The sequence below is a fragment of the Buceros rhinoceros genome, unplaced genomic scaffold (assembly GCF_000710305.1).
Source record: "Buceros rhinoceros silvestris isolate BGI_N320 unplaced genomic scaffold, ASM71030v1 scaffold7681, whole genome shotgun sequence".
Lineage (NCBI taxonomy): Eukaryota > Metazoa > Chordata > Aves > Bucerotiformes > Bucerotidae > Buceros > Buceros rhinoceros.
Window position 1 is genome coordinate 46975 of NW_010394780.1, and position 14501 is coordinate 61475.

At 47.3% G+C, this 14501-nt stretch overlaps 1 protein-coding gene across 1 annotated transcript in view; it reads right to left on the minus strand.

Moving 5' to 3' along the window:
• Window positions 1-14095, minus strand: part of SLC22A18 (solute carrier family 22, member 18) — a 59015-nt gene extending 44920 nt beyond the window's left edge. The window contains exons 1-4 of the mRNA XM_010145324.1: window positions 13922-14095; window positions 12250-12347; window positions 11431-11576; window positions 10548-10680 (exon numbers count right to left, since the gene is read on the minus strand). Of these exons, the coding sequence (XP_010143626.1) occupies window positions 10548-10680; window positions 11431-11576; window positions 12250-12347; window positions 13922-14095 (551 nt within the window). The remainder of the gene's footprint in view (window positions 1-10547; window positions 10681-11430; window positions 11577-12249; window positions 12348-13921) is intronic.
• Window positions 14096-14501: the final 406 nt, after the last annotated feature.

Consider the following 14501-nt stretch of genomic DNA (forward strand, 5'->3'; position numbering starts at 1 on the left):
CCAGGTGCGGCTGCAGCCCGGCGCCGAGCTTGCTGCCACATCCCCCTCTCAGGGCAGAGCTGCAGATAGGCGAGGCCTTATCTCCTAGCTGCATTATTCTTGGTAGGTATTTGGCAGTCATTTTTGAATCGTCTGACCTTGGGTCCTGTCAGGCTGACGTAGGTGACTTAACGCACGTGGCTCTTGGTTACTTTCCCTTTCCCAGTAGGTACCAGGTCTCTAGCCAGCACAGAATGGGATGAATTGGCAGAGCTGGAGAAGGGCAAATGGGATTTGCTCACACTAGATGCTGTGATAGTCATGGAAGTGTTTGTGTTTTGGAAACCTCTCAAACAATTTAGCTCCACTGCTATTCAGAGCAGCTCTCTGACACAGATGTACTTTCTAGCTATTGTAAACTCTCCCCTGCCACAGCTAAACCTCCATCCCCAAGAAATAAAATCATTAAAAAAGTAACAATCAGGCTTTATACACAAGCACAGGAAAAAACATTATGACTCCTTCAAAGGCCAAGAAACTCCATCTGAGAAGAGCTTGCCACACAGCACCCAGACAAAATCAAAATGATGCAACTTTTGGTAGGATGAACAGATTACGATTGGGCAATTACACATCCCAGACCATGTAATCGCATGAAATGAGAACACGCGTGGGTGCAGTGAGGCGTGAGCCTGGTGTCACCAACCACAGGCTCCTCCGGTTACCCTAAAGGAATTCTTCAGCAAATAGTTTCCAAATTTTTTTCTAAACATCAATAGGTTCATCTAGAAGTACGCCTCCTTCTGCTCTGATAAGTAATTCCTGGAAGACTGGGAAACATCCAGGACTCCACTGGAAAACATGAGCCAGAAGAATCGATCCATCGTCTGTCTCATATCCAGCTATGTCCGGACAGTCAGAAAGGGGAGGGAAAGGAACCCGTCACACACAGCACAGACAATCTGTTACACAGCTTTATGTCAGGAAAGAGCCCTTCTAAGCCTCTGTAAGGACTGAGCTTAAAAATCCGACCCATGAGCGTGCTGAGATTTAATAACCATTACTGTCTTTCATCCCTCTTTTTTTAAAGTCTGAGAACAACATTTAAGACTGGCCGCATGTAAGTAGTGCTCAGATCCTCCCCAGATGGCTTTTCTAATTACTTGGGTTTTTAAATGAAATATCCTGCAGGAATCTTTTTAAGTTTCTGGAATTTTCCTTCCTTCCTCTACAAATTTCTTTACCCAGAGCTTGATTTAAAACTAAACTCAAAGGAACCACTTCCAATGACTTCAATATGTCTCAGATCACATACCCTGGGGTAAAAGAGAAACAAACCAAATCCCATAAAAATAAAGATGGTGCAGATTTCAAAAGGATTCATAGTGAAGTTTTGTAAAGAAGTAATTGGTCCAAAAGTTTCAGCCTAGAATATCACGGAATAAAGGAACATTTAGAGAGACTACTCAAGTTAATACTGCATACAGACCACAAAATATTAGACATATAATTTCCTCTCCATCAAGAAAAATAAATAAAAATTGAAGCAACATTTGCTATAGTAACAAGTAAACAAGAAAACCTCAGATGCTCAAAAATTTTCAAAGTTTTCAGATCCTGATCTACCTTAAATGGACCAGATTTCCAAAAGTGCTAAATTCCTATCCTCTGGAAAATCCACACTAGACATCCCCAGTGGGAGACCGAAAGAATCACAGCCTGGAAAGCATGATGGCTGCGCTTCTGCTGAAGAGAGAACATGTACGGTCTGTGTCATCTCTCCCAGGCCACCTTCCAAGCAATAGACAATTACAATGAGACATGCTGCTACTCCAGAGTTGCTGCTCCAAGTCCCCCAAAATGGGATACAACCCTGTAGGGCACTTTGCCCAAACTCCTGCAAACGCCTGCTGGGCAAACTGGGAGTGCTTCTGCACGTGCTATGGCTCAGACCCACTGCTGGCTCACCACACAGGGCACTGATAGACCCTCACCACAGTGTCTGGCCTCTCACATCACACCATTAGCATTGCCTTCCTCTTGGATCAGCACCTCTCCTTGCCAGCGATGCTTGAGGGCATTTGCTGCACCGCTTGGCACAGCACAGGGCTCAGCTCAAGCAGCCGGGAGCTTGCACTCTGAACGTTACGGAGAACATTTCTGATGCTGGAACTTCCTTCTCCCTTGGCTGTGATAACCCATGGTTTGTCGGGTTAAAGAGACAAGCCCCAACAAGCACTGGGGTTAGCCTGGAGATGGCCATTCACAAACTTCTTTGCCCTCTGGCTGCTTTCACTGCCTGAATGTTTCACATACCTTTGGCTCTTGCCACTGGTGCAGTGGCTGTGAGCAGGGTTTCATAAAGAGACTGCAAAGAAACAAAACCCAGGGTGGGGCCACAGGAGCTGGTGCAGTTCATGTAAAGGTCACACCCTTTTTATTTCCCTCTGAGCACCCCATCCAAGCAGCCTGGCCTTCACCCAGGACCATGGTGAACCAGCGTCCTGTGACAATGGGGTTGCATCTCCCCATCCACCTGGCAGCCTCCTGCACATCCCATCAATCCAGTAGCAACAGCCAAGAGAAGCACAGGGAGGATTTAATTCCAAACTCCTCCAGAAACGAGTTTCCACCCATCCTTTACAGCAGCCATATTTCAGGCAGGGGGAAAACGGGGCAGAGCAGCAGGGGTGGATGTGCTGTCCTCTTTCATCCCTCATGGCAAATGAAAGTCTGTTCTGGAAATAGTACTTCCTTCCAGCCCAAGACCCTTGATGCCCCAGTCTTACTGCCCCCTATGACCCAATACATCTAAAAGCCATTAAGCCCTTCTCCTGCAGACCTTCACTTCTCAGCTCCCCAAGTCTAACTCCTCCCAATCCACCCTTCATGTGCCAAATCAACACATTTCCGCTCATCCTGAACTTCCCTCCCTCCCTCCCTCGTCTGATAGTCCTTCCCACACAAGCACCACATCCATCCTGCCCCAACCTCACCACAAGGCTGGGTTCATTCACCAAAGCAGATCAGAATGAAATGTAAGCATGACCCTTTGAATCTACAGGATTAGGAGATGTAAAGGAGGGAGCTGTCCATATGAACATGCCCCGGCACGAACAGAGGAAGGCTGTGCCAACCCATACTGCTCTCCAGGTCCCTCTGCTAGTACTTGCTGGGCTCAGCTCTGTAGCTTTGCACTTCAACTCCCAACCTCTGCCACCACTGCACTTGATAGCTGGCTGAGCTTGGTTTTTTCTGCTGCTTTTCTGAAACAGCAAAAGGCTGGCACTTGCTTTTGATAATTAAAAAAAAAAAAAGAAAAAGAAAAGAAACAAGCCCCCAAAATGGGACAGTAGCTGGGCTCACAAAGACTCTTCCTGCCCTGGACACCAGGGGATGAACAAGAGGATACATCCAGGCAAAACTGGATGTGTTCCTCCAAGGTAGCAGGTATTTGGATGGGCGCACCTCATGAAAGAGTCTGCATCCCAAGGGCTGTGTAACCTAAATAACAACATTGCAAACACATTGGGAGAGGGAAGGAAAAACCATCTTATTGCCCCATAGCATGCATGAAGAACACCAGTGGAGAGGGATGGGCCAGCTTCCTCACATCACAGGAAAATCACAGCAGAACCAAGTCCCAGATCCCACTTCAGGGGCTTAACCACAGCCTATTCTGTGCTTTCTATTTTCTGTTAACAAAGAAAACAGTATTTCCCCTGGATTTCAGTCCCCAGTGATACTGCTGGATTTGATGCCCAGTTGTGAAATATTCCAGGAGTGGGAAGAGCAGATGAAGCTCCAGTGAGTCATGAGCAGACACTGCCTCATTGTGTAACCTGCACAATGGCGAGGGTCATGTTCAACCCCCCATCACTGCCTCCACTAGCGTAGCCAGACCCAAAACACCTTGTGCCTTTCCATAAAATTCCAGGTTTTGGAGTTTGGGAGTTTTTCTTCTCATTTTTGCACTTATTATTTGGAACTCTTAAGCCAGGCTTGAAAGAAAAAAAATCAGCCACTACCTCAAGACCACCCTGCAGGAACACAGCTATCAGCTGGCCGGGCAGGGCACCACGCTGCACAGAAACCCAGCGCTTTCAAAGCGCCAGCAAAGGGGCGCGGTGTTCAAACACCCACAGTTGTTTAGCAGAGGTAACTTCACAAACACACGCGCTTTTGATTGCGATCTAGCCACCACGCGCACAAAACGGGGTTTCGCTCAACTGCCGCCCCCTCACTTTCTGACTCCAAAGAGTCAGGTATGGGGTGGCAGGCAGGGCAAGGCAAGGCAGCCTCCCCCAGTCACGATGAAAGCTGGAGAAGGCAGCAGGGAACTTTCCTTAGCTCCCCCAGAGGTATTTTTTCCCCTCTTTATTTCCTGTCTGTCTGCTGGGATAACCACTCTCAAACCACAGAGGGGCACCAGGCAAAGCATGCCAGGAGTCCCTCTTCCCATGGCTCTGGTACAAGTCAATTCCCAGTAACCCCCAAACCTCAGCTCTCTGTCTAAGCAGCATGAACCAGCCACACAAGCAAGTTCTGGATACATTCTCCATTTTTTAAAATGCCTTTTCATCATGGTTTCCCTGGGAAGATGAAGCAGCTAGCCCAAAAGAGCAGAGATGCCCTGGAGAAAAGGGTGCTGTGGGGAGAAGGGGCAGGTGAACATGCCCTGTGAGCTCGCACAGCCATGCTCACAGCATTCCCACCAAAATCCTGCAGAAAACTAAGTAGGAATGAGGGTTTTGAAGGAAAATGCGGAACTCCTGACAAAGCTGAGGAAGGGCTGCCAACCAGCACCCCACTAGGTCAACTTAAGCCCAGCCTTCCTCAGATACACCCCATGCCCATGAGGGCAGCCACAAGGCACAGGGTTCCCCTCTCATGAGCTGCTGGCTCCTGCCCGGAGCACCCCTCTTTCTCCCTTGAGAAAGGGCCCCACCTATGGGTGAAGGAGCAAAGAGGAGCTTCTGAGCCCCATCATCATGCCTCCCTCCACCAAAGTTCAGATCTGGGCTTGTAGGGAGAGCGTGGAAGAGCCAGGTTTATTGAAGGTCTGCAAAGGGGGAACGAGGGCACCTTTGCAGTGCCAGTGAGATCTTCCAGCGTGTAAATAGGAGAAAGCCATGGGACCAGAGCTAAAATTAGTGGCCTAAAAGTAGTAGGTGGGGTAGAGGTCTGCAGGAAGGAAGGGATGGGGATGTACAGACCTGGCTGTTACATGAAGGCAGCACAGACAGTGGAAACTGCGCAGGACCTGCATCCTGGTGAATTCTGGTACGTTCACAATCCAGCTTCAAAATCCACAGGCACAATGTGTTGGCAGCCAGAGCTGGTGTTTTGGACTCAGGTGCTGAGCAAGAAGAAAGCTTGCGGAGCAGACTGTTCCCTGAGCTGTTTCAGGCCGGCTTCATGATGACTTAAATGGTGCTGCAGAAGTGCCTGGGCCTCTCCATCACCACACAGGGTCTGAACAGCAAGTTTAGGTGTAGCTGTCTCCACTGTAGATGTCTAAGATTAGGTGAACTCCACCCAAAGTGCACTGAGGCATTTCTCAGGTTCAAGAATAGGTTAAACAAGTCATCAGAACTAGAAAGCTGTGGTGCTGGGAATAGAGGAGAGGAGAAACGTGCCCTAGACCTGAACTCTGACCTCACAAGTTGTGATGACATGCATGAAGCTCTATCAAGATCCAGTTAAGGCAGACCTTCGCAGACAATCTTTGGGATTATAGCTTCCAAAATTAAGACTGTTGTCATGCAGAGTAAATGAGAAAAAGAATCTCTGGATCCTCTTTTGTGCAGTTTCATTTTTCACAGAAGGTCACAACTGAGGCCCTCTGCACCTTCCCCAAACCACCAGGTCCCTGACAAACACCCTGTTCGCTGTTCCCTTCCCTCTCTCCCAAGGCACCACAGGGCACCATCAATGACATTGCAGCTTGTGGACGACTTGCTTGGCAGGCGGACACCACGTCCTTCTCCCCAAAGTCCCTTGACACAAAGGACAAAGCAACGCCTGTACAAGTGTCACCAATCCATGCTGCTTGGCCGATCAGCATCATTCCAGGCAGAGAAATACCACAGTTTCTACTGAAAGGGAACAGGAGCAACTCCCAGCAGCAGAATGCCCCGCTTTGTCCTGAAACAGAGCGCAACCCTCTCACCCTTTGCCATGTTCCCACCCGCCTTCCCAGCTCCCAACCTTCAGCCCTTTCAACACCCACAGTTTTTCCACTCTGCTGCGAAGCAATGTGAAATTCCCTGCCAGAGGACATTGTTCAAATGGGTTATTGAAGAGAAGTGCAGTTCCCTACTCCGGGCAAACAAGCTCCTTCTTTTCCCCTTGAGGAAGAAGGATAATAGCACAGCTAGGGAAAAAAAATATATAAAACAAACGACTACCCCCAAAGCCTACTGTAATAATATTAAAAAGAGAAACCAAAAGGGTTTGGCCAGGAAAATCCCAAGTTCAAAAGAATAATTGCTCCAAGAGATTTAAGCCTACAGCTGAGTCACTAAAGTGAAGAAACCTCTCCTTGTCCATAGAAAGCAAACAAATCTTGGGTCATGCAGCAAAGCTTCTTTCCTTCTAACAAGGACGTACAGAAGAAAGAAGCCAAATGCAATTAATCATAGCCCCAGAAGAAAGGATGAAATCTCTGTAATTAGTTAGTTAAGCTCATCTTTCCTCTTTTGAAGATTAATCCAGCCTTCTCCTCTCACCCTTCACCTACAGCACTGCCACAAAAGTCTACTACAAATACCAAATCCCTTCTCTCCAGGGGTACACAACAACCCACAGCCTCTGGTCTCCTAACAGCTTCGCAGTAAACGTACAGGGAGGAGGGAACATCTGCAGGGAGCAAACATCGCTCCTTTTCTTATTCACCTTTTGTGGATGGGCTGTCATGGAGTTTGCAGAATCTCCAAGAACCTGGAGACCTCAGCTGAACTATGGGAATTTCAAGCTAAGTATTTTATATCCACAATCCTGATCAATGGCCAGAAAACACCAGTTTAAAAGAACAATCACACAAACACTTTCCAAATGGTTAAGATTACAACTGCTTGTGTTAATAAATTGGTTTTTACCACATCCTCAGGTGCTGTACTTTTGCCTGACCATCACCCTGCCCATAGAAAGCATGTTCTTCACAGCTGTACGCACTGTTTGCACAGAGGTGAGTGGACAGGGATACATATTAAGAACAAGATATCCAGCAATTAAACGCAGGAAGGTGAAGCCAGCTGGTGAGCAGCAACTTTAGATGCAAAAAGGCAAAGTCACATTCCACAGATGAAACGTGTCCAGGCCTGACTAAAAGTCACAATTCCTTTATTACAGCTTCATTCAAAATTTTGGAAAACATGGGGGAAAGTGTAGTAATTTAGAGAGAGGAAGGGCTGGAGCTGGTGGCTACAGCTTAGCAGCAGAGGTCAGGATCTGACATACAAAAAAACCCTTGGCAAATCAGAACAAGCCTTTCAACTTCTTAGGGCTCCCTTAATAAATAAGAGTTGACAAATATTATTCCAACAATGCAAACAACAACAGACCAGCTCTTTAGGTCAAGTACATCAATGGTAAATACAATACAGTGGAATAATACCAAAATGACATCAGCTGAGGAACTGAGACAGATTTCTACCCCCTCTCTTGTATACAAACCACTGCTAACATGTGAACAATGCTGTCAATAACAGACGGGGAACGCTGGCCAGCTTTGTGGGGAGGGAGAACAAAGAATGCAGAGCGGACAGAAGTCTCCAGCTTTGCTCTTCCATGACATGGCAGAAATACTTATTTTCAAAGGAAGGCGAGTGAGTCGTTCTTCTATGAATAAAATGGAAGTGATTTCACAGCTCCAAGCAGAGCTGGAGCTTTCCTGTACAAATGTGGGAAACAAGGAGGAACGATTAACAGCCAATCTGTGGGATACGACAACAGGGCCAAGGAGCCTCAGGTATGTCCATAATGCAACACCCACTCCTTTCCCTCCAGGCTGGGGCTGCAGACACAGCCAGAGGTGCTGGGATGCTCTGAGGGCTGTTTCATGGCACAGAGCTGTCTCCATCTGCTCACAGGGCTGAATTCCTGCTCACCACCAGTATCAGCCAAAACATTAAAAATCAGGGGATTGCTCCTCTGATCCTAGCACAGAAGCCTGGCAGAGGAGCTAAGCATAGTCTCAAAGCACAGTCGGGACTTGGCTGCAGTGAAGGTTGCTACCAAACACCCAAAGTGGTCTTTTCAGCCTGGAGCTGCTGTTTCTAAAATCAAACCAGCCCTCTGCATGTCAGGGTGGTCAGAATGGCCCTGCCAGCACGCTGGAGTTTGTCCCTTGTTCACGGGAATTCATACCATCCTTACAGCGGGATGCAAGGATCCCCAGGGAGAAAACCAAATGCTGCCGGCAGGCAGGCTGCTTTCCCCAGCCCTGCCAGGGAGAGAAGAGCAGCCCCAAACCTACCGCAGTGGGATGCTCCAGCAGCCAGGCACAAACTGCGTGCCGGGACTGCCCTCCGCCGGATGCCAGGGAAACAACCCCTGCGATAACTAGTTCTTCAGATGTGTAATTTCCCATCGTTATGCGCAACATTCACTTTTCTCAGTGTTATGTTGCAGGCACAAAGTGTAAGGGCCAGCAGCTCTCTCAGTAAACAGCAGCCTGGGGAGCCTGGAAGCATCCTGCTGTCTGACAGCACCAAGCCAGCATCCGAAAGCCACACTGCATTCAAGCGTCTAACTAATTAACTGAACCAGGGGATTCTCTCCCACTGCTGATTTTTCTATAAACCAGCCACTGCTGCACATGCTGAAAAGTGAAATCCTGCACATTTTTGCTACTTGAATGTTGACATTTAAATATGGGCATATAACCAAAGATTAAGCTGATGACTGAGGCCTTTACTTTGAGACAGTTACATACAAAAGGGATACAATGACTGTATTCGATTAAAAATAACACTTATTAGAACCCCACTCAGCCATCATCATCTATAAATACTTTAAAATCCCGAATTATTTAATATTATGTACATCACCAGTTTCTGTTTTATGTAAGTACATAACTACAAAGTGAATCCTCCCAACCAGCCTTGTGTCAACTGGCCAACACAGAACAGGCACCAACTCAAAAGAATTACGGAAAATATTTGCAGGTTTCAAGCAAGTAGAAGAAAACTCCTGAGACTGTCTGCAGCAATTAATTTAGCCCAACACCGCCAAGGGACAGCAGCAAAGAGTTTTCAGGGGCTACTCCCTAAGGTAGCAAGATTAAAGTCTTCAATTAACTTTTGCAAAGATTTGAGGTGCAAAGTAGCAGCACTGCAGCACCTGAATGCACGCAGATGCACGGCAGGGTTCAGAGACCAAGAGCGCTCTATGCAAAACACCCAGGTGACATATCACCATGTACGGTCTGCAGTCACGGTGCTAGGACAAGGGTCATAAAAAAAAAAAAAAAAAATCAATGACATTTGACTTAGCTGCCTGAAGTTCAGGGCAGTTGATTTTTAATGAGCTAGCATGGCTGTACGAAGGAGCAGAGGAGGGATGCAGGCTGGGAGGACAGCGCTAGGGGCTGCTGCAGGCCACGCTGCTGGGGACACCACGCAAACACTGACACTGGCCAGCCACTCTGATCCCTTCCAGGACAAGCCCAGTTCCTGAAAGCCAGAACTTCTCCTAACAATCTTTAAACTCTATCCTATGCTGTAGAGCAGTTCTAATGCTCACAAAGGTTGAAAAAAACCTATTTCCATGCCAACCTGAATCTGCAGAAGCAAGTGTCCATAATAAAAGAAGCAGAACATAATAAACGCTCAAAAGTTCACAACGGATTTCGCCCCCGCCTTCGCTCCACCAGAGAAACGCTGGGGAATCTTCTAGGAAGATTACAGCCATGTGCACTTCCCTGCCTGCAAAGCTCTCCAACAAAACACACCTTTTGAGCTTCCTTCACCAATAATGCACAGACCGGTAAATGCAGTAAAATCAGGCACTTCTCTCCTATTGCAGCACAGAGGGTGGCACCCCGCCACGATGTGCCAGGCCGTGGAAAGCAACCAGGGAAGTGGCACGCACATGCCTCATCTTGCGGTGACAGGGCTAGACCACCTCACTTTTCCTCCACTGTCCCAAGCTTGCTTTCCCCTTTCCTAAGGTCTTGCTGTATGTTGAGCATTCCCCAAGCACAGCACGAGCTTCACACTGCTCCTCATTTCCATTTCTCAGTTGTACAACTCCGTTTCTTAAAAGCAGGCTGTGCAGCTCCAAGGAGTAGGCAACTGGGAGCCAGATAGACTCCATTTCTCACATCAACTTGTCTTTAAATCAATTTAAGCAGACAGAAGATGAGATTTCCAACAAGGTCTCTTTAGAAACAGTGGGAGTAGTTCTTTGTAGCACTACGAAAAGCAAAATGTTGAGTTCTGGTACGATCCTCTACTGCCACCAGCAGTAAGACACTATATTAAAAGCTAGGGGGAAGCAAAATATCCTTAGCAGCTCCCTCAATGGTTGCAACAAAGGCAGCAGCGAACAAGCAGGCCACTCACCCGAATTTGGTGGAGAGGACACCTCCCAGGGCAGAGCCGATGATGATGCCTATTCCAAAGCAAACACCCAGCTTCCCCAACGCATCAGCACGTTGGGAAGGAGTAGTCATGTCTGTAATAACCTTCTGAGCACCTGCAGGGAAAAAAATCCCTTGAAAGAAGCTTGCCACAGGGTGTGAGCAGCAGGTATACACATTTTTAGGACATAGAAACAGTGCCTGCCACAAAACGGTCCTTGCAAGCCTGGGACAAACGCTTGTGCATGCTGCTGAGCGGAATCAGTTCAGCCTGTCAGTAGTAGGAAACAAAAATACTCAAACCTCTCAAGCAAACCATTTTACAAGTGGCAAGAGGAGGCTTATCACCTTATCAACTTGAGTCCTCTTGCGTGTGCTGCATGGACTTCTAACAGCTAAAGGCTGATTATTGTTTTCACTAGAAACACCTAGGAAAGGCCAACTAAAGCAGAACCGTTTGGTGAGTAACGGAAGGTGGTTTTGTAATCACATCTGATTTTGACAAATACGTTTATTTTACCAGGAGAAAGGGAAAAGCTCTCCTATAAAAATACAGTGGTGGCAAGTAGGCAGCTGAGAAGTTTGGGATGGCACTGCTGCCAGCTGGTCACTGTCACCTCTGAGTGGATGATGAGGTTTAAGCAATTCAAGGTCACACAGGAGGATGGACCTGGGACTACGGCCTGCTAGCTCTGCTTTCCATAACCAATACACTTGCTATTTCGTGTTCTTAGCGTTTCATCCCCGATGACCACCAAATGTTCCTCCTGCCTGCCTTTGTGCTGTTGAGCCCTTTGACTTCCAGCAACATGAGCAAAACTGCAGCAAAGCTATTTGGGAAGCCACTCGACCCTGACTGACCTTACCTGGTAGCCCATGCATGAACACTGCTGGCAGCCTGGAGAGGAAGAGGAGCGGGATGCTGGTGGAGATGGACACGAGCAGGAAGAAGGCACTTCCAGAAGCACAGGAGAGAACTAAGGCTGCTCGGGCGCCAAATTTATCTGCAAACCTGGTACAGAAACGGTACGAGGTTGTCAGAAGTGGGACCATGCAGGTCATCACAAGATGGATGGAGCTGCACAGCCATCTCACTCATTTATCTGCCCTGGGAAGCACTCATCAAGGTTCTCAGAAGTGCTCAGTTCCCAAAAGAGGGCTAGGTATTCAGAGGAGCTCAGCTCATCGGGTTTGAGCACTGGGCAATCTCTCTTCATTGCTCTTAAAGATTCATACAAGTCCAGCTTTGCACTAAACACTGATGTAGATACAGTGCAATTCAGCTGTAGAAATAACACAACCTTCACTTAGTTTCATTGATAGCTCTACTTAACATCAATAAATAGCCTCTTTCTCAGGTTTCCCAGTCACAAGACGTTTCTAAGGTTACACGTGGCTATAAAACTTTTCCAGGATTAAGTCGTAGGACCCGGGCTCTGAGGACCCTGATGGGTTAAGCCCGTTTCCAGTATACTGTTATGCTTAAATGTATATAATTTTAAAAAGGCTGCTTCTATGTTGCGGTATTTCTAATTACAGTATTTATTTTCCCCTTGCCCATTTATGAAATCTTCAAACATTTCAACATGATTATGAACCAGAACTGGATGGGTTTTTTATTAAAGTATGAAAATGTCTGGCCTTTTTCAGCTATGAAAAGGGTCATGAGGCTTGTTCTCACCTACCTTCCGAAAATGGGACCTCCCACAAGCTGGAGGACACCAAAGATTGTCTGGAGGTAGCCAAACCCCACTGAATCCAAACCCAGGCTCTTTGCCAAGTACTAAAAAAGAAAAAAAAAAAAGCCAACCCAGCAGATCAGGGAAAATAAAGCGTGCTATACTTCTGAATAAAGAGCTTGATGTCCATGTGGAGAGGACTACAGCTCCAAACAAGCACTTCCTTCAGTTCTCCATACCTAGACTTGAAATCTTTATTGGGTCACACACAGGCTGTTTAATAAAGACCACAAGTCTCCATCCCACACCATCTGCTAACAAAGATCAGGGTGATGTGATCAAAATCATCAATTTTGCACCCTTCACCTTTCCAGTCCTGAACATATTCAGCTACTGCTAAGGGGGATGAGGTAGATTTTAAGTAGCCTCCCTGCCTCTAGACCCTGCACTTGAGGCAACCCAAGCATCACCCAGGAGATGACTGTGGTGATGTCTTGGGGCTCTTCTTTAACTGAGCAAGACAGAATCAATGCAAGCACAACACAGGATAAATATTGCCTTTACCTACAACCTGGAGGGTACACCCACAACCTGACCTTACAAAAACCCCACATATGCACACCCTCAAGAGCCAACAATCCTTCAGGTTTTTTTATTTTAAAATCGTATGCTCAAGGGACAGCTACTTTCGATTGTCATTTTTGTTTTGTGTCATCTGCTCAGAGTTGTTTAAAACTCTGATCCCCGTTCAGCTCCTGGAAGGTGTGGATGTGCCCCAGTGTTGCCTGCTTCCTTGGTACACACTCTGCACCCAGATCCCCAAACCCACTGTAACTGACTGGTGACTGACTACCCCCATCTCCCATAAATAAACTACAGGCTGAGGGCACCGCAGGCTGGTTTAGTCCCAGGAGGAGGGAGCAGTCTGCTAGAGGCACAAAACCAGCAGAGAGATCTCCCAGAAGGCAGGGGCTCTCCAGGGACAGGGGTGAGCAGGCATATCGTGGATCCAGGACCTCACAAGAGCAGGAAAGTTGCTGGTGGAAACAGACCCGGGGGTGTTGGTCGACAGCTGGCTAAATATGAGCCAGCAGCATGCCCAGGTGGCCAAGACAACCAACAGCATCCTGGCTTGTATCAGCAATAGCGTAGCCAGCAGGACTAGGGCAGTAACTGTCCTCTTGTACTGGGGGCACTGGTGAGGCCAACCTTAAACAGCAAGTTCAGTTTTGGGCGTCTCACTACAAGAAAGACATTGAGGTGCCAGAGCACGTCGAAAGAAGGGCAACAGACTCTTCCATCATATTTTATAGAATCATAGAATTATTTAGGTTAGAAGAGTCCAGTAAGGGAGAAGCAATGATTCCCACTCACAACTGGCTTATTATGCCCTCAGAAAAACCTCTAATCTGAAACCTCTGATTTCTGCTACTGCAAGTAAGAAGACACAAACAACATCAGCTTCACTCAGGACCATCAGGCCAGGAAAGCGCTCTAGGTGCTACCGCAGTACAGATGACAAACCAGCTTCCAGTGCCTGGGCATACCCTAACCACAGTCACAGCTTGCCTGCTAGGCAGAAACACGCGTTCCTCTCCTGCTAGAAACTTTGCTGGAATACTACACAGCCTAGCATTGAGAGACAGACACACTGTGAAGCAGGACAGCCCATACTCACAGGCATGACTCCTAGCAGCATGAAGAGGAAGGTCAGATCTAGGGTTGCAATCAGGTAGGCAACAAGGATTGCTCGTCTCCTCTTGTCTTCTCTCAAGCAGTCACTCTCTTCCGGTGTCTTGCTCCTCATTCCTGAGGCTTCTTCCTCACCTCTGGAGCTGGCTTTTACATTCATAGTGCTCATGGTACAACTTACTGCAGGCTGACAGGCTGAAAAATGACACAAAGGTTCTTTCTAGCTGGAAGCACGGACCATAGGTAAAGTTCAGAAGCTGTGTGTACAGCTCACAGTGTGAAAGGTGCTGAGTCAGCTTACCAGGGATTTATTTTTTCTTTTAAACTTTTGCTTACTTGCCAGGCAGGATCAGAGGTAACTATGCAGTAAATCACAGATCTAGTTCTTCAGCCTTGTCCCAGGTGGGCTCATTGCTTCAAGAACCACCCACAACAAAATCGGCTTGAGAGACCCAGCAGGGTGAAGTCGGACATTGCCCCAAATGAAAGCACGTGACAAACTCTTCAATTCTTTAACTCTTTCACTTCTTTCATCTTTATTATTTCCAGTGGCTCAGAAAAGATGA